The 26,175-nt window shown below is 36.7% G+C and overlaps 1 protein-coding gene across 1 annotated transcript in view; it reads left to right on the forward strand.

The window, feature by feature from the left end:
- Positions 1 to 1,359: 1,359 nt before the first annotated feature.
- Positions 1,360 to 26,175, forward strand: part of LOC127625385 (dihydropyrimidinase-related protein 3) — a 34,566-nt gene continuing 9,750 nt past the window's right edge. The window contains exons 1-11 of the mRNA XM_052100659.1: positions 1,360 to 1,498; positions 9,429 to 9,517; positions 11,722 to 11,906; positions 13,862 to 14,026; positions 15,684 to 15,745; positions 16,098 to 16,178; positions 17,730 to 17,798; positions 19,004 to 19,124; positions 21,356 to 21,512; positions 22,538 to 22,679; positions 22,975 to 23,145. Coding sequence (XP_051956619.1) covers positions 1,460 to 1,498; positions 9,429 to 9,517; positions 11,722 to 11,906; positions 13,862 to 14,026; positions 15,684 to 15,745; positions 16,098 to 16,178; positions 17,730 to 17,798; positions 19,004 to 19,124; positions 21,356 to 21,512; positions 22,538 to 22,679; positions 22,975 to 23,145 — 1,281 coding nt within the window. The 5' untranslated portion in view covers positions 1,360 to 1,459. The remainder of the gene's footprint in view (positions 1,499 to 9,428; positions 9,518 to 11,721; positions 11,907 to 13,861; positions 14,027 to 15,683; positions 15,746 to 16,097; positions 16,179 to 17,729; positions 17,799 to 19,003; positions 19,125 to 21,355; positions 21,513 to 22,537; positions 22,680 to 22,974; positions 23,146 to 26,175) is intronic.

Consider the following 26,175-nt stretch of genomic DNA (forward strand, 5'->3'; position numbering starts at 1 on the left):
CACCTTTTTATGCACCATTATTGATTTATCCACAAAATAATTGTAATTATGATATATTCATTGTTATAAGTGGGAGTAATTATGATTGTAATAGTATCATCTACAAAGTCTACCTAAGAAACTTTAGTAGTGTCTGGTGTGACATATCATATATATTAACTTTGCAGGTGACAAACATGTAGTAGAAGTGAACTAAATATGACAAAATCTTCCTTTAGGGATTGTTTTTATTTTATTTGTATTTTTTTTAGGGGTTAGGGTATGGATTATGATTAGTCTGTCTGTAGTTATTATAATAAGCTTAGCATAAAACCATTAAAGTCTACTCTATGGTTAGTCCCTATTTACATGTGCACTTAGGGCCATAGGGAGGTGTCTGCTCAGACAAAAGATACACATGGGTGGGACTCAGCAGCTGTTCTCGGGACCACTCTCCCCTTTGTTTACCATCACTGTGATAGTCCATAATAATGACTAGTCTCTGACAGTTTCTTTTTTTTTTTTTTTTTGTATACCATGGATGCACTTACAAATAAACTAGACAGCATCCTCAATTTACAGCAGTTCTATGAACAAATATTGGACAACATAAAATTCTTAAGAAAACATACTCTTCCCATGTAGACGGAAAGTGGTGTGTTAGTAGAAATCATTTTAGGTTTTAGTTATATGGCAAAGTGTTTTACACTAACCTTATATATATATATATATATATATATATATATATATATATATATATATATATATATATATATATATATCCATCCATCCATCGTCAACCGCTTATCCTGTGTACAGGGTCGTGGGGCTGGAGCCTATCCCAGCTAACATTGGGCTAAAGGCGGGGACACCCTGGACAGGTCGCCAGTCCATCGCAGGGCTATATATATATATATATATATATATATATATATATATATATATATATATATATATATATATATACATACATATATTTTAAATATTTTAATCTTTAAATAGTCAGAAATCATTTGAAAACATGCAAAGAATATATATTGCCTTCAGTGGTGAATGTGAACATGAATTTGTTTTTTTTTTAAATAATAAAAAAAAGCAAACTACCACTGAGTAACAGGCATTGATCATCAGAGCTCGAGTGAAATAAACAGCTATATTTTCCCTCAGACATTTAGTAAAAAGAGGTTTAAAACATTTAAAAGTTCACAGGACGTGTAGGAACACATGATGGTGTAAAAGAACCGATTAATCTTTTTTTCGAGCCGGTTCATTGAAAAGAACTGTTCATCAGAATCGGTTATCTGTAATGATTCTGACTCCCAAACACGGTTTGTCGGCGCCCCCTGGTGGTTTAAATCCCACATGACAGACAGCAGGACATGGAGGGAGGAGCCCAGCAGTGTGTTTGAGAGACAGCTCAAGTGTGCGCAACAGCAGTCTCAGCACATACAGACAAATACATCTTGCATCAACGAAGAAAATGTCGTACCAAGGCAAAAAGAACATCCCCAAAATCACCGTAAGTTCATACATTAAAGGAACCATCAGTGATATTCTAATGCATTTTTTTCTTGATAGAATTATAGGTAGAATTGCATGAAAGGCTGCAGATAAGTCATATCTAATATTATTGGGTTACATTGGTAGCCTATTGAGTTATCGGGACTAACTGCTCTCTGTTCAGATATATCTGATACATGTTTCATGGGAGGAATCATATTCAAAGTGCTGTAAATGGTGCCCCAAAATGGCAATGTGGTTGTGTTTTATTGCATTAATTATTACAGTCCTTTATGCATTTCGCGAGAATAATAAAACAAGAAAAATATTGTTGGGTTAAATATGAGCCGGTGGACTGCAGCGAGAAATTCACGCCCATAACCGATAGAATATTACATGCATGTTTTAGATGACCGGCACATACTTGCACCAGGCGCAATGTTCATTAAAAACGTATGTTTGTATAAAGGTTATGTGCATATGCATGAGTGATAAAGAGGATGTTTTATGACTGGAGTGCTCTGTTGCGGTTTTAGCATTGATGCTCTTTGTCCTGATAGATTATCTTTGGTACTGATGCTGTGAATCTGCGCAGTCCAGCACAAATGGGCGTGTTATGCGTTGTACGATATCGTTTAAGCATTTTATTTAGGCTGCAATATTGTTAGTTGGAAATGATTTTCCCCAGATACCAAACTTCGCAATAAACCGTGCACTTATTGAACAGATTTTTGTATAACAATTGCTCAACAGTTTCTGTTCGTGCACCGGCTGTGTATGTGTAAGAGCTGTGAGAGGGGAAGGTGTGGTTTTCTCAATCTCTACAGATGCTCAATGCTGTAATATACTGGAAACGCTCTGGATATCAATATATAAATCAATATACAAATAAAGTATGGTTTGGAAGAAATATATATACAGCATATAATGTACAAAAATGTATACAGAGAGCAGAGTTGCAGGGGCCCGAGCCCAAAGTATTTCAGTCTAGCCCTGAATTTTTTTTTTTATCGAATAAATGTTTGGTATTGTTACTCAGTAAGTCGTTACTTCATAAAGATGGATTGTTTACTGGCTAATGCGATAAATTAGTGCGATTGCTGATTTAAAAAATAACGTGCTAAAATGTATTCAATTAACCATGCATCCAGACGCGTACATAAATTGCTTTATAAAAGTATGTCTTTTTCTATTATCAAGTAGTTTAAGCTAAAAGTACATGTAACTTCGTATCTTTAAGAGCCACGCCCAAAGGGGGCAGTTAGCACACCTCAAAAAAACCTCACAACGAAGACAGCTGAACAAAGAACAACATATTGCAGGCGTCTCGAGAAGCGATTTCCATAGTTTAGACTTTTTTAAACGCAGTGTTTATGATGCTGAAAACTAGTGAGACACTTTTAAAACATCCGTCATTGTTTTTGGCACCATTGAGTGTAAATTCTAGAGACGGTTGTGGTTGAAAATCCCAGGGGATCAGCAGTTACAGAAATACTCAAACCAGCCCATCTGGCACCAACAACCATGCCATGGTTGAAATCACTGAGATCACATTTTTCCCCATTCTGATGGTTGATGTGAACAATAACTGAAGCTCCTGACCCGTATCAGGATGATTTTACACATTGCACTGCTGCCACACTATTGGCTGATTTGATAAATTATATAAATTAAATACAAAAAGATAAATTAAATAAAGTATATATATATATATATATATATATATATATATATATATATATATATATATATATATATATATTGAATTATTATGGATTATATATATATATGATTATTTGCGAATAATTAGATTTTATTACATTTTAATCGGTTGACAGCCCTAGCTCAAATCTTTTATTATTTTATGTCACCTGTTCAGAATCTAGTGATGCCTGATTCACAAATGAATCACTCGCTTGAGTCGGTTCATTTCAATGAATTGCTCAAAGGTTGGTCTGAGTCAGTTCGCAATTCACTCCAAATCATTCGGATGCCTATCGCACAGACTGAATCTTTTAAAGCAGTTTCACACACTGTAAAGGGACATCAATATTTTTGTTCATCTGTGACCTTCCCTATGAAAAATCAATTTCTACACATTAGCATCAGGCCTGTCAGTTAAAGGCATCCTACCCTACAAAAAGTACTGTGGCTTATTATAATAAAATATTGTATCATACATTAACCTTTATGTGTATGGTATTAAATGATTACATTATTCATGTACCATGACATTTACGTTGTACTCCAATATACTTAAAAGAATACGATTGAATGACAATGTTATGTGTCCAAATAACATACAGTATTATCCATCTATTTTCTGAACACAGTTAAGTGTTCCATGATTCATAATGGAAGCCTGTTTTTTAATTTCACTCGCATCAGTGTTTTTAGCGGAAAGTTTTATTTTTAGTGTATTAAATTTGTAAGTATTGCCAAGTAAAAAATGGCTCCATGGTGCCGATAATTTGTCGAGTTGTGTTGAGAGTCTTTTGACAGTGGGTAGATGACATGAAATGATGGCCCTAGGTTAGTTACATTGACATAAATAACTACTTGAGTTGTTATGAGAGCCAACAATGCACAAATTGAGCCTGAACAAATTTTTACTCCAAATAACATCATCCTATAATTATGGTGCGTTCATGTTACGTTGGAATTTACGTAATTTCAAGACTCCAGTTTGTAAAAAGTGTTCATATCTTCATAGAACTTGTAATTACAAGTTGTAAACTCTGAATTCTATGAACGCTCCAACAGTCGTTACGTCATGTAAAATGAACCAATATGGCAGCGGCCTCAACCGTTGAAGGCAGTGAACACATATTTCTGTTTGATATGCCATTTTATTATGCCATTAATGCCTGGAGAATTTTAAAATGCTTAAACATTTTGCAAGAATATATAGTGGTGTATTAAATACTTAATGTAGTGATAAAGCCGTTTTGGCATTATACAGTAAGTGTTGCCATAGAAACTAATAACTTACGAGATCTGGAGACGTAAATAGCTCAGAGTATAATCTACGAGTTGCCATCTCGTAATTACAGTAATTCCGACATGATGTGAATGTACCATCACAGTAATGCAGCAATACTTTTTTTTTTACAATTTGTAATTTTGACACTTTTTACAAGTGAGCATAATTTAGTCTAATAGCAGACTATTTAACTTTTAGGACTTGGCAGAAGAATTGTTTACTCTGATTATTAATCATAATACATTTGACTATAAAAATTGTTTTTTTTTTATCAACATCTTGCCGCCGTTTTGTAAAAGCAATAAGCCACCCCTTTGCATCGAGGAAGCAAGAGGAAAAAAAAACGTATGGCAGTTTCTAAGAAGATCATGTTTTAGAAACCAGCGGGGATCTCGGTTGCCATAACAACCTAGTTAACTCACTCATAGTACAGGGTGGATGTGTTGTAGTGTAATAGACGTTGGTCATGATGTATTTCGATTGGTAAGTAGTGTTTTGACGTCTTTGCTGTCAAAAAAACAAGAAACTGTCATAAGTATATGGTAAATATTTTTGGCACCAGGAAAAGACTGCAGCTCTGGATGCATATAGAGCGGTTTTATGGCTAACACTCAATGCCTTAATGTCCTTTGGCCAAACATTCTTTGGCTGTGTCCTCCCTACCCTCCCCATAGGCGCGCACACACACACACACACACACACACACACACACACACACACACACACACACACACACACACACACACACACACACACACACACACACGATCAGCAACAACAAATGACTGCACTTTCTGTGTGCAGACTGTGCACAGCTCTGATGGTATTCATAGAATTTTCTGTCTATAGAGCACAGTGAACACCCACTTTTTCAGACGCCTTGGTTCCGGTTGTATTTTCCCATTCACGTTCTCCATTAGGATTAAAAAATTTGAGATGATTGGGTTCATTGTAGCATACAATACTTAATGTCTTTTGCAAGGGAATGAACAACAATTTAATTAATAATGATGGTACAGTATTATAATTGTTCATTAAAAGTACAACACAAAGTATTAAAAGTTTATTGAAAAATATTCATACACAAATATGAAAGTTATTTGACTGTAATTTGATTTATGGAAGTAGGCAGTCGCTGTTGAGTTTTAGCATGGATCCCTTTTCTAGGGTAACAGAGACTTCTCTGATTGGTAGATCGCTCTTCAGAATTATGGGTAGTGTTGTTCCATATCTGGAAATCAACAATTAAACATGTTTTTTTTTTTTTTAATGAAGGTGAAATCACACTGACTTGTGGCTTATACAAAATCATGTAGGTAAGGGATAATGTACAGTCAGACGGTTGTTATCACAAAATAAACAGGGTGATCAGGACCCTGACGTGAAGCAGTGTGGTTTTGTTCGCCCCTGAAGGGGTTTATTTTGCAATGACAACAAGCTGACTGTACATTATCCTGCGTATTACATGACTAATAACCAACAATAAATACATACATTAACATAAATACTGCATTGCGGTGAAATTATGTAATTATGTGAGAAGAAATAAATCGCTGAACAGCTGAAATCCACCTCTGAGTTCTGATGGTGTTTATTTTGTAAATATTGACCGCCTGACAGCTCATTATGCATCTTATTACAATAATACTTACCAAATAAATAAATAAGTGGACAAGAAACATTGATTTAAGCTTTATATTCTTTTATTGGCTTATTTGTAGAGATCAAACAGTGATCCGAGAAGTAGGAAAGATGATTCACAATACCCGGATGACCGGTGTGAAACGTCTTGATTCCCGGATGTGCAGTTGTTACTCAGAGATGTCAGGCCACTAGATGGCACCATTGAACAATAAGAATGGAGTGTTCCAGAGTGCCATGCAATGACTGCCATATTGCTTAACAACATTGTAACTTATGGTACAGTAGGTTTTTGTTGTTTCTCCAAGATGAAAATGAATGGGATTAATACTTCCAGAACCCCAATCTTGCACTCTGTTGGATACAGTCTTGATATAGTTCAGTCTTTGCTTTGACAGAACTCTGACATTATTCTACAGGTTATTGAATATTTATTTTATTAGAGACTTTCTGATTCATCAGTTTATTTAAACAGATTACTCAAAAATGATTAATGGAAATGAATTGTACTTTTCCAAAGTATGTTTAAAACTATGCAGTCATATGAGGTGAAGACTTCAGGCATATTAGTGGGCTAATAAAATCTGTTTTAATTTACAATGAGCGGGTTGGCCCATGGGGGCTGCCATGTTGCCATTGCTTGACCATGTGACTGTATTTTTAAAATGGCATCTGTAAATTAAAGCTATTGGTTTATCTTTATGCTGTATCCATGCCGCTTATCAGTATTGTAAGTCAAAGATGACTGCCATATTGCTCAGCACTGACACTATTATACTATCATTAAGACATGGGAACCCAATGTCATTGGGTTATGGATAATGTTCTTGAAATTATAAATTTGTATTTGTTGATTTCACAGATCAAAAGGGTCTTTTCCAAACATTGCATTGTTGATTGACAATGGGGGGGATCCTTTGTGTGTCAAAAGGTTTTCGCCCCATGCAGACTTCCTGTTTTCTTGGGTTTTGTCAGTCTGACAGACCCTCAACTTTCCTTTGAAAAAGCCTTCATGTTACTGAGCTCATGAAAATATGTTTCTCAGTCACCCTGGTGAATTTTGGTTGAAATACTAATGCCTGTTGCACAAATTTTTGACACAAATCTAAATCCAGAGAGAGCTCTAGATGTTTTAAGCTTCGGAAGAAGCATCTGGAACAGCATATGTGTGAATCTCTTGAAACCTGTGAGGAACATATGACCGGATCATATTTAAACCTAAACCTTTTACTTAAAGAAAATAAAGCCTACGTGTAGGACCATTTATTATTTTTTTATATTAATGTCACTAAAATTAAACACATTTTCCGATCAAATTCTCATTACCGTTATGATTCCAGACATTTACTTTCGAGTTTTTTTATTTTTATTCTCTTTATACTCTAATGGTGATTCTCGTTAGATTATTATTACCATGATTTATAAATACATTACTATTAAAATAATAAAATAAATGATTATATCTTCACATTACAGTAATGATAATGATATTTTTGCATTATGGTAATGAGAATCTGTGGAGAAATGTGTTGTCATGTAAATAATGTCACAATAAAATAATAAAATAAAAAAATAATCTTTGTGGTCCTAAAAATACAAAATATAATAAAAATGATTCCGGACAAGTTGTCCTTGTCACAGTAATAAAATCAGACCATTCCCTGTTCAAGCTTACAGTGTTTTTGATCTTGTGAGCACTGAAGTGACACCATAACACTTCCCATTTATACTGTTTAACAAATGTGTGTTCAGCAGAAATGACACAGTGACCATTTTGAGTTAAAGTGATGGATAGAGCAAACCTCCCTGCAGTCAGATTCATCTGCACAGTCATGAACATTCTAACTATGACAAATAACTTAAAGGTGAAGTGTGCTTTTTCAATGTGAAATAATTTCTCGTCCCCCAGCTTACTATTAAGAGACAACTATAAGTAAACTATTGGTAGGTTGATGTCCCTGAAAAGTGTAAACAATATGTCTATGTAGCGCAATCAAAACATTGCTCTGTTTGTTTGAGCATCTTGTCCTGCCCAGCACAGCAATCTTGGCTCAACCAATATTGTGAATTTGGGGCGGGGCTATTGATTGTTTTGACCAATGGAAGAAGAGGGGTGAGTTTGGCAAACCTGTTTGGATTATTTTTTAAATTCCATTTTGTGAAGCTAGTGGCACAATTCAGCTTTAAATTAGGAATATACTTTTAGGTTTTACAATATGAATTATGGTGTTGTATTTAATGTTATATAAAATATAACATTAAATATATAAAAACAATTCTGCTAACCCTGCATTACTCAGCATTGCCTTCCCTGTGACATGCCGATCCATATGAGCTCAATCATTTGTGATCTAATGTTGCACTTAGGGATCACACTGAATTTATTTTTAAAGGGTAAAAATGAAACATTTTACACACATGTTTCTAGTTTTCATGTTTAATTTTATTACATGTTTAGAGCTGTGGCTTTCTCACCATAACTTCCCTCTCTACACTCCAGTTTCCTCTAAAATAAAGGCAAACAGCCTATAAAATAATAATTAGTATCTTAGTCAATCTGAATCATATCATGAATTATATCAATTATTTGGATTGCTTTTAGTTAACAGCTCACACACTGAATCAATAGTCATTGAAATTAATGGTCATTATATAAAGAAAAGCCTGAAAATGAAAATGAATTTGAACACCAGAAAGTTCAACACAACTTCCCAACCATCGCTTATTTGTTTTTTAAACATTTTGGCTTCTTTGATTGTGCTTCATCTACCAGTACAAGTGTTATACTTTCATCTCGGTTTAACAGATTTTAACATGTTTAATTGTTAACAGATTTCAGCAGATTTTCTCCACAAAAATTTGGAAAAAATCTTGTCTTTGAATAACTCACCCAGACACTGAGCAGTGTTTAAATGGATACATAAGTAAGTTACATATAAAGTGACCTGTTTAGAATCAAAGTTTTCGGGTCTTCCATGTCTTCAACTTTGTCAACTGTCCATTCCAGTTGGGCTGACTATTGCTGAATGTTATAGTGTATAGTCAGCTACTGCATGTTATCACAACTTCTATTAGGAGTAATGAAATATTGCAATTGCAATTTTGATCCAAATGTAAGTAATAATTGCTGAAAATTGTAGGTTGCTTTTTGCAAACTGAAATATACACACATTCATTTTTTTATATTTGTCTTGTGTTTTGTGAGGTATATGTCTATCTAAATAAGTATCCTATGTCCCTCATCCTCACTCTCTCTCTCTCTCTCTCTCTCTCTCTCTCTCTCTCTCTCTCTCTCTCTCTCTCTTTCTGTTTTATATTTTGTCAGAGTGAGAGGCTTCTGATCAAAGGTGCTCGGATTGTGAACGATGATCAGTCTTTCCATGCAGACATATATATGGAGGATGGGGTCATCAAGTAAGACACATTCACACGCACACAAATGCACGCGTGCATGCACGCACGCACGCACGCATGCACACACGCACACACGCACACACACACACACACACACACACCCTTTTGGATTGCTGTGAACTGTATGCCAAATGGTCTGACTAACAAATAATGGAAATGTTTTTCATCATGGGTTAGGGTCATCATGGTTTACCAGAATGCAGTCCGCTAATTGGTCACTGCTGTACTAATGGGTCAATGACATGATGCTCCATTTGTTTGTCTGGATCTATTAGTTGATTAAAAAAAACATTAAAATGCATAAAGGGCTTAATGTCAACCGGTGGCTGTTTAACCAACCTGAGATCATAATAATTTAAAAAAGACTTAAAAATTAAAAAGTGTGTCTAATGTCTTTTTAACTTTACCATTTGGCATACAGTTCACAGCAATCCATTCCACAAGTGAATTTGTCAGTCAGTTGGAGATTTATTATGAGGGCTTGTTTAAGGACCCGTCAATGTACACCTGCGTCAGACATGCTTGTGTCGCGTCTCGGGTGCGTTGCGTCATAAAAATAAAACGTTTAGGTCACTGTGTCAAGTTAAATAGAGTTTAATACTCAATCTTTAAACACATCTTGAGATCCCTTAGTTTGCATTTGCGCACGTGACAGGGTGGAGTGTGGGGCTGGGTTGTGATTATACACACCCGGTCCCTTATCAGGCTAATTAAGGGGGACAAAAGCCTGTTTTTTTAACCTGTTATTTTTCATAAAATGAATCGCACTGAATTAACGCATTAAATCGACAGCCCTAATATATATATATATATACAGCCGTGGCCAAAAGTATTGTCAGTGACATATTTAACAAATGTTTCTGCTTCAGTTGTTGTGGTGTTGATTCACATTGTTTCTAGATTATTGTGCAGAGTGATCAGATGCATTTTAAATAATTGCAAAAAGCTTCATTGGCCAAAAAATTTTACTTCATCACAAAAAAACAAATTTCACAGTTTTTTGGTCCTGGCACAAAATGACCAACTAAAATTGTTTCACTAATCATATCGGCAGCACCTGGGAAAGTGTGAACGAGTACTAGTCAGGTGAAATCACTCTATCATTCTGATTGGATTATATGAGCAGACTGATTGCTATAAAAGTAGAGAAGAAGTGCTTCCAATCATTGTGTTCTTGTTAGCAATGGTTACCTCTAAAGAAAGACATGCAGCCATCATCGCTTTGCATCAAAATGGCCTCACATGCAAGGAAATTGCTGCAAAGAATATTGCACCTGAAAGAACCATTTACTGGATTATCAAGAACTTCAAGGAGAGAGGTTCAACTGCAGTGAAGAAGGCTTCAGGACGTCCCAGAGTGTCCAGCAAGTGCCAGGACAGTCTCCTCCTGAGGAGTCAGCTACGGAATCGTGTCACCACCAGTGCATACAGAGTTTGCTCAATATTGGCAGCAGGTTGGTGTGAGTGAATCTGCGTGCACAGTGAGACAAAGACTTTTGGACAATGGCTTGGTGTCTAGAAGGGCAGCAAGAAGGGCATGTTTGGGACATCTGGAAATTCGATAGTCCGGAGAAAAAAAGGTGAACGCTACCGTGAGTCCTGTGTTGTACCAACAGTGAAGCATCCTGAGACCATCCATGTGTGGGGTTGCTTTTCATCCAAGGGAGTGGGTACTCACTCAATTCTGCCCAAAAACACTGCCATGAATAAAGAATGGTATCAAAATGTCCTGCAAGAGATCATTACATTGAAATTTTGGATCCGTAGCAGGCAACACAAATACAAATTTAGGTCACTGCAAATACTTTTGGCCATGGCTGTATATTAACAGTAGAAGATCCACTTCTGTGGTTGTCTTTGGGCCCCAAATGTCCTCATTCTTGCCCAGTTATTAAGATACTTTATGATGATTCATAATTTTTTTCTTACAGTACTTTTACTTATTTTAAGTATTGCTGCCAGCTTGGACATTATAATAACTATTCCACAAAATGTGCATTTCTTATACATTTTCATTAATCAGCATGGCTACGAAACAAGATATTATTGTCCGGACCTTTGGTGGGACGGACCTCTTGGAACTTTAATTCCATTAGTATTTTAATTGCATTAGTATTTGACCCATTAGAATAAAATGGAAAATCACATATCTGCACAGTAGCATCATGTTGAATTACCATTTCTCGTGACTTGTCAATTTTTAGGCAAATTGGAGACAACTTGATAGTACCAGGAGGGGTAAAGACAGTTGAGGCCAATGGGAAGATGGTGATTCCTGGAGGAATTGACATTCACACCCATTTCCAGATGCCCTACAGAGGCACGACCACTGTGGATGATTTCAACCTGGGCACCAAAGCTGCTCTAGCCGGAGGAACCACTATGATTGGTAAGAATCTATCTGGTTTGAAGGGCATTAAGACATCAGGAGGTGTTTTGAAATAAGACCCATTTTAATGTAACCAATAAGAGTTCATTTAAAGCTGTGCATTTATGTGCATGTGTTAGTGAATAAGTGAAACGATGACAACAATAGCAGGCTTCTAATTTGGTCTGCGTGAGCAGTGGTCCAGCGGACCACACAATGCTTCTGCAGGGGCCTGCAGTGAAATTCTAGTCCTGTGGAAAGACAGTAGACCACTTTGACCACTGCAGACAACTGATCAACAAGACAAAGTGACTGCAGCTGCTATATAAGGGAGCCTTATTGCACAGAAACCCTGTGTTGAACCATTAGCTGTTTTGTATTGCCTCCTCAGATGTTAGTTCTGTGGTTCATTTTGCACTAAAAGACAGACTCTCTTTGTTCTCAGAGGAAATGTGAGGTACATTAAACATGTTGATAATCTAGGGAAGTTGCATGTCAGAATTTAATGAGAAGACGTGAAAGGCTGGGTTCAAAACTAGTCAATTTTGCTTTTTCTAATTTACTACATCTTTCCCCAATATAAATGTTATCCAGCATGATTTAAGAATGTTCCAAAGAGCATCTTGTGTGCTTAATGGAAGCAAGGAAATCTGACCTGTTGTAGTGACCCTGAAGTGCAGAATCTGAAATATTTCATATTGATTCTTAGTTTTAAAAAGTTAAAAATCCTAAAACTTTGTTTATTCTGTTATTTTACTAAAGCAGGCATAAGTTTAAAGATACAGGTAGTGCCCTTAAGGGTACTAATAAAGATCCCATTATGACATTTTAGAGGTTATTATGGCAATTATGACATCACAAAGACCCCATTATGGCATCAATGAAGCTCAATGAAACTTTTTCACATTTTTGGGGTTGGAACATGGAAGTAAAATGTTGCAGGGTAAACCTCTATAGCGGTGGCGGACCACAGAAAATGATACTTTTGTGTTCCCATTTGCTCCAACAGCTAAAGAAAGAACCCACTGCATTTCTGTCACTTTCCAAAAGTAAAAATAATAGCGAGAGGTAGATTATGTCAGAAAAGGGATCGATGCCAAATTAACTGTTATTATCTCAGCTATATTAGAAACCCTTTTGTAGCAGGGGTGATTTTTTTGTAATTAATCAATTAATCCTAGGGAAATATAACAGAAAATATAATATTATATTATAAATTGAATAAATTGAAAAAATTGAAAATATAATGCAAAGTTTGCAAGATGTATGCCACAAATAAGGTGTAAATGTATCATCACAGTCTGTGGAAAGTGTCTATTGACATCATTAAGACCCAATTATGATATCACTGAGGTCCATTATGACATCATAGAGGCCTTATGACATCATGAGAACCCCCTTATGACATCACTGAGGCCCCATTATGACATCACAGATACCGTATGACATCATGGATCCACTTTTATGGCATCATAAAGACCTCATTATAACATCATAGAGACACTGTTATGACATAATTGAGGCCTCATTATGACATCAAAATGACCCCACTATAACATCGTAGAGGCACCAATATGACATCATAAAGACCTCATTATGACATCATTCACAGTCACACATTATGACATCATATGGGCACTATTGTGACATTATTGAAGCCCCATTCTGACACCATATAGACCTCATATCTTAGAGGCCCCTTAATGACATCATAGATCCACCATTATCACAGAGGCCATTACCAAAAAAGATCAATTACCAAAGTCTCATGCGGTAAAAAACACAAGTTTGCATTATTACTATGACAACTAATGTGGACATGGTAGCAAATGTGACTGCAGTCTGAACAGAAAGAAAAAAAAAACAGATGTGGCCACATATAACTAAAAAAATAAAAATAATAAACATATAATAAAATTGCTCTGCTGTGTGAACAAAGCCTAACACCTCTGTCCTGTCTCACGTGTCATCTGCAGTGGATCATGTGATCCCGGAGCCTGGCAGCAGTCTGGTGGAAGCGTTTGAACGCTGGCATGAATGGGCAGATGGGAAGGCATGCTGTGATTACTCACTGCATGTGGACATCACCCTCTGGAACGACAGTGTCAAACAAGAGGTCGAGAGCCTTATTAAAGAGAAAGGTGAGTTTAATATTACTAATATGTCCAAGAGACTATCCGCATCTATCGACATGTTAAATATAAAGTGTGTAATTTATGTACCACCTGTATCACCAAACAGAATTGCAACAAAATTGAGTCAGTCCATTTAGACAGTCCTGCCCCAAATTCACTGTTTTGGTCAATGTTGCTGTGTCAGGCTGGTCGGGATGCTCAAACAAACAGAGCTATGTTTTCATAGCACCACAGAGCCACAGTGCTAACACTTTTTCAGGGAATCTCACTAAAGCTTTAGTTGCTTTTTACTCTATTAACTGATGCTTTAATATTGTAAATAAAATCAAAGTGGTGCCAACCTGCAATGATAAGTTCTTTACACTTTTACAACTACTTTTAACTTAATTATTTGTGATGGAATTTGAGTTGAAACTCTTAAAACCAATTAAATAAAGTAGAACTGACAGAAATTAAAGTGAATTTTATAACATTAAATGTTGTTATAACATCACAATGGAAATAATTTTTTATAGTGCATATATATATTAAACACATCAGCTGTAAAAATCAATGTATGAAAATCAACATCTGAAATTTTTATTTGTATGGATGTGTGAATCCAATCCATTCACTATTGTTCCAAAAATCAGCTTAGTGAAAAAATTATTTTGCTTGGCAGTTATAAATATGTCAGTGAATATAGTGTCCCTTAGGGGGTGTATATTGACGTTGAAGCTATTTTTGAAACGGATCATTAGAAAAATGCTGCTTTACAGCTGCATTACTTTAATATAAACCTCAAAATTTGTTCTGCTACATAATGTCATGCATCACCTAATTAAGCACCATGCTTTAAGTAATCAACGGCTTTTAAAGCACAAAAATGTAACATTTAAAGGAATGTTCTGGGTGCAGTACAAGCTCAGCTCAAGTGGCTAAATATTGCAGCTATTTGAGTTGTTGTTAACATTCACATACAGCCTTGGTGACGTTATCTTTAAAGGAAAAGAAAGTTGTCCCGGTCCAAGTTAACTTCTCTCCCCCTCTGTGCAAAACAGCTGAATGTCAAACCATACTTTCCTCACAAGCACTTTGGGTGAGTAATAAAGGGATGATGAACACTGTTGTCTTTTCTGTGTTTCCTGTAACGCTTCACAGGTGATTTAAAGACAGCACTTGATGATGTTATTTTGTGGTGTGATGGTTAATCCCAGCTCTGAGACTATATTCGGGTCCAGAGGTAGTTTGAACAGAGGCATAAAACTCTGGCAAAGTCTCATTATGGAGGACAGTAGAGTATGTGTATTAATATAGAACGGTGATTAAAACTGGTGACTGGAACTACCTGTGCATTAAACTGTTTTAATGCATGTATTCCAAACAATCAGAATGGAGTTTTCGAACAAACCATAATTAATATAATATAATATACAGTAATATAATATAATAAATGGTGTATGTTAATGTTACCAACTAAATATTTAGCTGTTATTTAACAGTTATTAAATGCAGGTTAACATTAATGTATATAAGGTGCAGCAACATAGCAAATAATAATTGATTTGAAAAAGAAGCATTAACGTGGAGGAATTTTGGAGAGTGAACTTGATCATTAAAATTAGTCAAATTAGTAAAATTGTTTATTTCTGCACTTGTTTGCTGATTCTGTCTGTTCATGTAGGAGTGAACTCTTTCCAGGTCTACATGGCTTATAAAGACCTCTATCAGATGAGCAACAGTGAGGTAAGCTAAAGAAAAGCATGAAAACTCCACAAAGAAATTTTACCTTCACATGACTGATAAAATCATGATGTTCATGTAATGCTCTGATGTTGTCAGATGTTGTTACTAGGGCTGTCAAGTATAAATTGATTAATTATAAATAAAATAACATAGTAAACAATCATGAATGCGAATTATCGTGCCCCTAAGTCTTTCATATTAAATACTGATACATTTGATTAATTGCGATTAATTTGATTTACAGCCTTAGTTGGTACATTATAACATTTTCTTTTGCTCTTAGCTGTGTTTTTTTGGGGCAAAATACATGCTTTTTGTATATGAGACATGTTTATGTTTGATGTTTGAACAGCTTTATGAGATCTTCACATTCCTGGGAGAGCATGGAGGAATCGCACAGGTCCACGCAGAAAATGGAGAAATAATTGCTGAGGTAATTGCCTTCAGTGAGGGTGAACCCAGGACATTTCAGACAGGCCATGACCTGTATTATTTTGATGAGCAGGAGGATATGATTTACTTACAGGAATCTGGGTTGCTTAAATAACCTGTCCAGATTTCCCTCATCATCAGTTTGTCATATTCTGGACATTTATTCCATATAAAGTTTCTTTTTCTGGATTGTATCTCAAATTAACTTCAGTTAAGTCATGACAATTCTCAGAATGATTTAGCATGTTAATGTGGGAATGACATTGATAGGATGGATATTGGTCTTGACGGACTAAACCTGCTAAGCTGCTGCTGTAGAGCAATAACTGGCTACTGTTAGAAAATACACATACATGCTTCTGTTGCTGTACAATTAGACAAAATGCAAGACATGCTGCATCGAGCATGTATGACATGCTGCCACACAAATAGACATTTCAAAAAGTCCCCCAACAAAGCAAGGAAACTGCACAAAGTTCACAACACAAATACAAAAGACAATCCCCCAATCAAGCAGATCTATCGCCAAGAATTATGTACTGCTGCTGCTGCTATGAGCCATGTGTACTGAGTGTATGCTAGTTACGTGTGCCTTGGCCACTGGCAATTGACGTAACTCAAATTAACTTAATTTGTTAGGGTTAGGGTTGTGTGTGCCTGAGCCAGCTTGGCTGAATGGCTTAAATGGTTATTGACCTGACTCATAATGTGTATCTGAACCAAGAAAAGCTTATTGAACTAGTGACTTAGACTAGCTATGTGTGGATTTATTTAATCTATTGACATAGATAGCGATGTGTGCAAGGCCAGATTTGGCTAAGGCTTACCTTGTTAAAGGTGCTTCTATGTATAATGGCCAAAAGCAGACCTTACTGTCAAACTGGTAGATGAAAAGCTCCAGCAAACCACCTAAGCAAATACAATTTTTAGAGAAAAACTCTTTCAGCTTGTTGCAGTGAAACCAGTTTATCTGCTAAACTGAGTAATTTAAATGTAAGACAAAGAGAGACACGTAAGTAAATTGGCTACCCGACTACTTCAGAGGACCAATCAGATTTCACCATGCAAGCTAATTGGCTTAACATGTCATATGTGAGCAAGTCAACTGGTATACAGATATGTAACACATTCAAAGAACCTGTCAGCTTGCACCACATAGAGTTGCATGGCTGAACTTTCATTTCATTTCAGTTAGAATTTAACCAATTAAAGACTGTATTACCATATACTGTCATTTACTTTCATCATCTTCCAATTGTTCATTGTATAAATCACTTTATACAAGCAGGGATGATTGTTTTTCATTCTGTGGTTTAGTATGCTCATCTTACCGTAAAGTCATTAGCCAGTCATTAGCCAAAGTCAAATATGTACTTCAATATCAAATTCTGTCACAGACAGATAATCTAATTGAAATGTACTGTACCTCATTGAGGTAACAGTAGCTTCCTGTCTGGCATTTTAGTACATATGGAACAACATGAGAAGAGAATGTGTTTCTAGATGAGCTTTTGAGACACATATAACACATACATGACTTTGTGTTTTTCAGGAGCAGGCTCGTATGTTGGAGATGGGCATCACAGGACCTGAGGGACATGTTCTCAGCCGCCCAGAGGAGGTCAGTAACCACAGACACAGGTGTATGAATTAAGTCTTTTCTAGTGGCCTGTTTGCAATGTATAATGTATCATAACATCAGTGCAATAACATTCAAATATGGAATTCCCAATTCATAAGTGTCTTAATGTTTAGAAATTAAAATATAGAATAGCACAGTGTATCACAAGCCCTTTTGAGATTTAATCTTGTGCAGAATATAAATTATAGATATCTACAATTATATTTTCAGTAGTTAAAATGCTAATTCTTGAAATCAGCAATGCAATTACTAGTAAAAATGCTCAATTTTGATATCAGTAATTACATTTGTACTAGTAGAAAAGTCATTACTCAATCTAACATTTAAGTTCATCTAGACAAAAGCTGTAGCCTATATTTAGCATTTGTACTAGAATAATCTCACAATTAACTGTCATTCACTCCTGTTCAAAACACAATTACAGATATCCATGAATAATTGAAATTCCAAATACACATATTATCAATGTACTTTTTACTAGTAATTTTTTTTTACATCAGTAATTACATTGTTACTAGTACAAATATCAATCCTCAATATCAACAATTTGATTATAACTATCTAAGATAATATTTAAAATATAATATTTAATATTTAATAAGTTAATATTAAAGATAATATATCTTAAAATGCTTTCTTACTAGTTACATTACATTATCTGAAATGAGCACTAGTGAAAACCAAATTACAGATATAAAAAATTAGTATTTTTCTATTTGTAAGTCAGTTGTTGATATCAGGCTGGACATTTGTACTAGTAACAATGTAATTATGGATATAAAAGTGATTGTTTACTAATAAGTAGTACATAGCTGATATGTGAAATTACAAGTAAGAAATTAATTATAGATATCTGTACAGTAATTGCATTTTCAACAGGAGTGATTCACATTTTAATGACACAAGTTCTGCTATTTTAACATTTGTGTGGCCCACAAATGGAATTCTAAATCTAGTCTGACATCACAATCAGTTATGAATTGCAGACAGGACATGTTTGCGGCTGTTGTTGAGGTCAACCAGTTGGGAGTTGGGAGGGCAACTAGATTTTTATTTTTGTTTTGTTTTTGTTTTTTGCCATTGTGCAGAAATCAGTCAATAGAGTGTGTGTATGTATCTGCTATTGGGTTTGGGAGATGATAATGACAGTGTTTTGCAATGTCCCTCACTATCTGTGTGTGTAGCTGGAGGCGGAGGCAGTGTTTCGAGCTGTCACTATTGCAAGTCAGACGAACTGTCCACTCTATGTGACCCGTGTAATGAGCAAGAGTGCTGCTGACATAATCTCACAGGCCAGAAAGAAAGGTACACAGTATATTCACATCATCATTAATTGGATTTTCATTGGCATATTGCTTAACTTTTACTTTTTGTCAATGGTTGTGTATAGCAATGATTTATAATATTCACCGAATTCTATGCAATCATAATTTCATATGTGCAATGATGAGATTATAAAATTCTGAGTGGATTGTAAACCTTTATACTTTAGATTGTATAAAGTTTGAGTGGATTGAGGTTTCTGGCAAACATGGTACAGAACATGTCGTAATGATAAAACATGAAATTGCGTGCACATGTCAGCTGCGTAATGTTTAAGCTTTAACAGATGCTGTGGCCACTTCCAAGTTTACACATCTCATCCGAGTTAATTAAAACTTTGCTGAGTTACAGTCGTCTTTGACGTGTATATATATATATATATTTAAAATTAAAGTAATGACATGTGACATTTTATGCAACTTGACACTTGAAGAAATACCTCAAAGATGTAAATGTTCAATCAATTGGTGTTTGGTTTGAACAAAAACAGTGGCATAGCACTGGCCATACTACTCTTTCTATTACTACAGTTCATAGTATGTATACTACCAAAATGGGCAGTTAACAACTAAAACACACTGCATGACGCACTGTGTCAATGTAATGCACTCAACTTGACATTCCATTGAATTGAGTAATGAATAAACTCCTTGAATCATAAGTAGATTAGGGATGGACTGACCCCACTTTCTCTTTCTCGATAAAATTCAGATACCTGAGCTCAGGGTATCAGTCGATACAGAGTATTGATCCAATAAACGAATATAAAAATCACAGAGACTTGGGAGTGCATCCCAGATCGCATACCTCTGTAATATTCTCAGGCATTTTGTTGCATAGGTAGGAAGAATAGAATGTTTACACTAAAAATGCAACAATAGAAGTTGACTACGAGTACCCGGACAATGTACTTCTTCAAACAAAACAATTGAGTGTGGAATGTTGGACACTTCATGCACTCAGTGGCTGAAGGGGCGGAGTTATCTAACTGTGACAAACTGACCATTGTAATTAATGGTGAATGTGGCAACTAGCAAAACGTCTGTGAAAATTACAACTTACAAATATGAGTTGAATGCTTTACCATCACCCGAGTGGTTAGATGACACGAAGCGATGGGCTAACTAATGATTGTTATCATTAACTACTTCAAGTAGTTGAGCCTGAGCTCATTTTTACTCCAGCTGTTCTCAGTCTGGATTGCTGATTTAGGTGGTTTTTACATTGCTTCAAATGGAGACTGGAATCAGAAAACAGTCCAGTGGAATCGGAATCATCATGGCGCTGTCCAGTGGTTATTCAGGAAAACTTTTGATATTTGTTAACTTTTTTCTGGATGGTTATTTCCTCTAAAAGGTGCAAGTAACAGGCAAAACTGTTGTTTTGACACAGTTGCTGATTGACAGGTGAGTATGCTGTGCTTTGCAGTTGTTTGAACACATTAGAACGGATGAGCGTTCACACTACGAGCCCAGTGTGGTCACACGTTTAGAAGTGAAAAATTCTCAAAATATTTTGGACCCAGTTTGGCATCATCAAAAAAACAGGTGTAAATGGGGCCATAGACACTTCAGTTGAACCAAGAGCCATTGGCAACCTTCCATAACATTATGTCATCAACTTTTGTCTGTGCAAACACCACTTCTATTTTCTTCAGATAATGTCAAAATCTAGTTCTATTTTTCTAGCTTGACATTCAAGAGCCCATCTGCCATTTTTAGGAGCTTATGAGAGCCTGTTGAGAGGCAGACCAGGCCAGCTTGATGGAAAGATTTACAAAGTAGCAGAGGAAGATCAGTTGAGTCACTGGCTGGAATGCATCTCAGTCTGTACAGGCAGATCATGTTTCAAGTAGTTTTTTTTCTCATTTGGGATGCAAAACATACTATACAGTATGTTAAGTCATACAAAGTGGGCAATGTTGTGTAGAGCTGTGTCCATAGTCACTTTCCATAGTGAACTATGTGACGTCATTATGTAGTGAATAGTGAAGTGAATAGTGAGATTGAGTGAGATAATTTATAGATCATTAATATATTGCTGCTTAGACTGATTAGCTTTTTCTAATGATTTCCTTGTATGTTTACACTCCAATTTACCTTCACTGCTAAGCACATGACATACTCTTGCCAATGGGAACCCTTGTAGGTCAGCATTCTCATGTTGTGTCCTTGTATTTCAGCTGTTCTTCATTATGAGGGTGTTGTTTCTAGGTAACGTGGTGTTTGGAGAGCCAATCTCGGCCAGTTTGGGAACAGATGGGACTCATTATTGGAGCAAGAACTGGGCGAAGGCCGCCTCTTTTGTGACTTCACCACCCCTCAGTCCAGACCCAACCACTCCAGACTACCTTAGCACCCTGTTGGCAAGGTAAACAATAATACCTCAAAAACTCCCTAAAATTAATAAGTAAAGCAACATTTAGAATCTGTATTGGAGTATGCCAATACAAATGATGTAATTGGATCAAGAATGGCACAACATAAAAATACTTACTCCAAGTCTAAAATACCATATATTTTAAATGTATTGCAAAGTTGTAAAATATATGTACAAATATATACAAATTAGTCTGGGAAATATATGCTACACTCACATATCACAATCACATATGAACCATGGCAATAACACAGGATTATTTGAAGTAGTTTGGAGTAGCATGTAAATACCATAGTACATATCGAAGTGGACATGCTACTGCTGCAAAATTAGACAAACAAAAGACAGGCATGTAAGACATGCAGCTGCACAGTTATATATAAATGCAATGCCATGTAGAAGATCTAGACAGGTGGAGCTGGGGTGGAGGTGGGTTTCAGGGGAAACTCTCACAGCATGCTGCAGTGAAACCAGCTCACTAGCAAAGGCCAATTTAAATGTTAGGCAAAGAGAAAGTTTTGAATGGATTCGCTACCTGATTACATGTCAAAAGCAGATTATTTTGATATATCAAATGTGAGTGAGCTGATTGGCTAACAGATAACAAGTTGTTGTCAGCCATACCCGATTTATTTTACCTCTGTTCAGTGCTGAGGGTCATGTTTGTTTGGAGCAGTGCTGAAGAGTAACTAACAAAAAGTAGAGACACTATACTAACTTGACAACATTTACAGTAGCTTGACAGTAGTTCATCTGTTTTCAAAACAGCATTACTTTTCCAACTTATTGCAGTGTAGTGTGACAAAATGCTACCGCACATTATATATACTGTATTTAAAATGATATTGCCCCTATTAACTAGCTTCAAATTAGTTAGATGCTTTTGCAAGTAGTGTGTAGTGTAGCTAATTACTTTTTCAAAACTACTAGAAAGTGTGTAGTTTGTACAATGCAGTTTTTGAAGGACCTTCCACATGTAGTTTTTTGCATTGCTGTTATTCTGTGTGTCTCTTTAGTGGTGATCTGTCGGTGACAGGAAGTGCTCACTGCACATTCAGTGTGGCTCAGAAGGCCATCGGGAAAGACGACTTCACTCAGATTCCTGAAGGAGTGAACGGAGTGGAGGAGAGGATGTCCCTCATCTGGGACAAGGCTGTGGTGAGGATAATACCGGAGAGATCAGACTCTAAAATGTTGTTGTATAAGTCAAATGCAAAGCCACACACACACACACACACACACACACACACACACACACACACCTTTGACGGCATTGAAACTGTGATATTTGTTGTTCTGTAGTTTTCTCCAGACTGAGCCACTGAATAAGACATTTTCATATGTCTAATGTTACTTCTCTGTAGCTTAGCCTTATCGAAGTTCAACCTAAACTGAGTGTTTCAGTTCATTGTGAGTTGTGTCAAAGCCAAAGTGGGTTTTTTCTTTGTTTCAGGTGACTGGAAAAATGGATGAGAACATGTTTGTAGCTGTGACGAGCACCAACGCTGCAAAGATCCTGAACCTGTACCCTCGCAAGGGCCGGATAGCGGTGGGCTCAGACAGTGACCTCGTTATCTGGGACACGGACGCCATCCGGACCGTCACTGCAAAAACACATCACTCTGTAAGAGCTCCGAGAGCCATACACAAACAAAGTCCAGTGACATATTGTACTACACACAGTATACTTACATTTCAAAGGAAAATGGAAAAGGCTAGAAATAGACAGAGAGTGTTTCTGGCCATCTTCCACAGACCTTTTAGTTCCTGTGAGAGGAAGTAAAGTCTCTGTGGATGTTTGTAACTAATCAAATCATGTGTGTTTCAGCACCGAAGAACCTAATAGAGGCATATGTTTTCTCTGAAATATAAACCCTCTCCAGTGTTGCGGAATCTTCTTCAGCGCTGAAGTTTGCCAAGCTACAAGCTACTTATTTCTAATTAAGCTAATTGCTAATTAAGTTAAATACTTATCAAGCTACTAATTTAAAGCAGTAAAACTACACTTCTCTTCAAAGACAAAACGCAGTAACTACACATTTTGTTCAAACTGAGTTATAACTGAAATTGGGTCTTTTAGACTATGATCTGCCCGGTGCCAGACAGATTTGGCTCAAATATGCTCAGATTGAGTGAAAACATTGAAGACATTTTCTCAGTTTCAGTGTTAGCGTAGTTACTGTGTTTTGGATTTGTAGGGAAGTACCATCTAGCTGCTCTGTTGAAACATGTTTTTTTTGACTAGTGGCTTTTAAATGGATGAATCTTAAATAGACTTACAGCATTAAACTATAATTACAATAATTCTAAAATGATTGTTTTACACTACTACTAAATAAACTAGAGTGCAATTGAGTGAAAAGAAAGTAATGAACAGCGGCATTTAACTAAATATTTTACTATGATAAAAGAAACAAAACGGCACACAGGGACTTCTGTGCAGAGGCTCAAATCGGTGAATCATTGGTAAAAGTAGCTTGTTTCTAGAAAAATGCATTTTGAAAACAATTTTACTTTCACGCTACTAAAAATTTTTGTTCATGTACCTAACTCTTGCATTGTGGCAGTGATTTTTACAGAGGCAAGCATGCTCACATTTTCTTTTTTATAAATTGTAAAATTCTATAGTAGTTCTTTATCAGATTTGTGTGTGTGTGTGTGTGTGTGTGTGTGTGTGTGTGTGTGTGTGTGTGTGTGTGTGTATGTGTGAGCGTGTATTTATCACTTTGTGGGGACCAAATGTCCCCATAAGGATAGTAAAACCCGAAATTTTTGACCTTGTGGGGACATTTTGTTGGTCCCCATGAGGAAAACAGCTTATAAATCATACTAAATTATGTTTTTTGAAAATGTAAAAATGCAGAATGTTTTCTGTGAGGGTTAGGTTTAGGGGTAGGGTTAGGTTTAGGGGATAGAATATAAAGTTTGTACAGTATAAAAACCATTATGTCTATGGAAAGTCCCCATAAAACATGGAAACACAACATGTGTGTGTGTGTGTGTGTGTGTGTGTGTGTGTGTGTGTGTGTATTAGGCATTCTAATTATATAAAACAGCAATTTCGATCAGAATTAGTGGGATTGCTTCTTGAAAAGTTCAAATCTACCAACAGCAGCTGCGGGGCAATTGAGTCTTAAGATCAGGAGCATTAACAAAGATGGTGATCTGTGAAATATCGTAATTTAGTTTGTCCCGTAATTTAGTTTGTCTAAAAATTAGAAGCCCAAATCTCAGCTCAATTTGAGCAAAATGCACATTAATAATAGTTATTTAAAAGGATGCTTTACCCAAATTTTTTTATTTATCTCATCATTTACTCACCCTCATGCTATCCCAGATGTGTATGACATTTTCTCTTCTGCAGAACACAAATTTTAGGAGAATATTTCAGCTCTGTAGGTCCATACAATGCAAGTGAATGGTGGCCAGAACTTTGAAGAACCTAAAAGCACATAAAGGCAGCATAAAAGTAATCCATAAGACTCCCGTAGTTTAATCCATGTCTTTGGAAGCGATCTAATCGTTTTGAGTGAGAACAAACCAAAATGTAACTCCTTTTTCTGTGAACTATCCCTTTAACAATCTTGTGGCAGGGCGGAGGGCGGGCCGGGTTGTTATCCTACACACCCGGTCACGTATTAGGCTAATTATGCCTCCGTGAGGGTTAAAGGTCGACTGCAGGGGATCGTGCGGGACCGGGTGTGTAGGATAACGACCCGGCCCCGCCCTCCGCCCTGCCACAAATCTATAGAAATTTCCATGACTTTTCAGGATTTTATTGATATCTATGACTGGGAATTTAAATTTGTGGTATTTGTGGTAATTTTCATGAACATGGTTACCTTGTGTAGAATATTGGTAGCAAGTTCATATGCTGTCTGGTCTGTTCTGATGGTAATAAAGAGGAAAGCTCCATTTAGCTGCAAGTGGTCAATTCAATAACATGAAACATTAGGCCACTTACATACCAGCTGGCAAATGTTCTTACCGACAACTTCAACATCTCTCTGAGCAGCGCCGTTGTTCCAACGTGCTTCAAGGCCACCACCATCATCCCCATGCCAAAGAAGTCTTCAGTGTCCTGCCTCAACGACTATCGTCCCATCGCACTCACACCCATCATAATGAAGTGTTTCGAGAGGCTCGTCATGAGGCACATTAAGACGCAGCTGCCCCCCTCACTAGACCCACTGCAGTTCGCGTATCGTCCCAACTGTTCAACAGACGACACCATCGCCACCACCCTCCATCTGGCCCTCACCCACCTAGATAAAAACGACTCATACGTTCGAATGCTGTTCATAGACTTCAGCTCAGCATTCAACACAATCATTCCCCAGCACCTGATTGGAAAGCTGAACCTGCTGGGCCTGGACACCTCCCTCTGCAACTGGATCCTGGACTTCCTGACTGGGAGACCTCAGTCAGTCCGGATCGGCAACAGCATCTCCACCACCACCACACTGAGCACTGGGGCCCCCCAGGGCTGTGTGCTCAGTCCACTGCTGTTCACTCTGCTGACTCACGACTGTGCAGCAATGCACAGCTTGAACCACATCATTAAGTTCGCCGATGACACGACCGTGGTGGGTCTCATCAGCAAGAACGACGAGTCAGCATACTGAGAGGAGGTGCAGTGGCTAACGGACTGGTG

This window comes from Xyrauchen texanus, chromosome 31 (assembly GCF_025860055.1).
Source record: "Xyrauchen texanus isolate HMW12.3.18 chromosome 31, RBS_HiC_50CHRs, whole genome shotgun sequence".
Lineage (NCBI taxonomy): Eukaryota > Metazoa > Chordata > Actinopteri > Cypriniformes > Catostomidae > Xyrauchen > Xyrauchen texanus.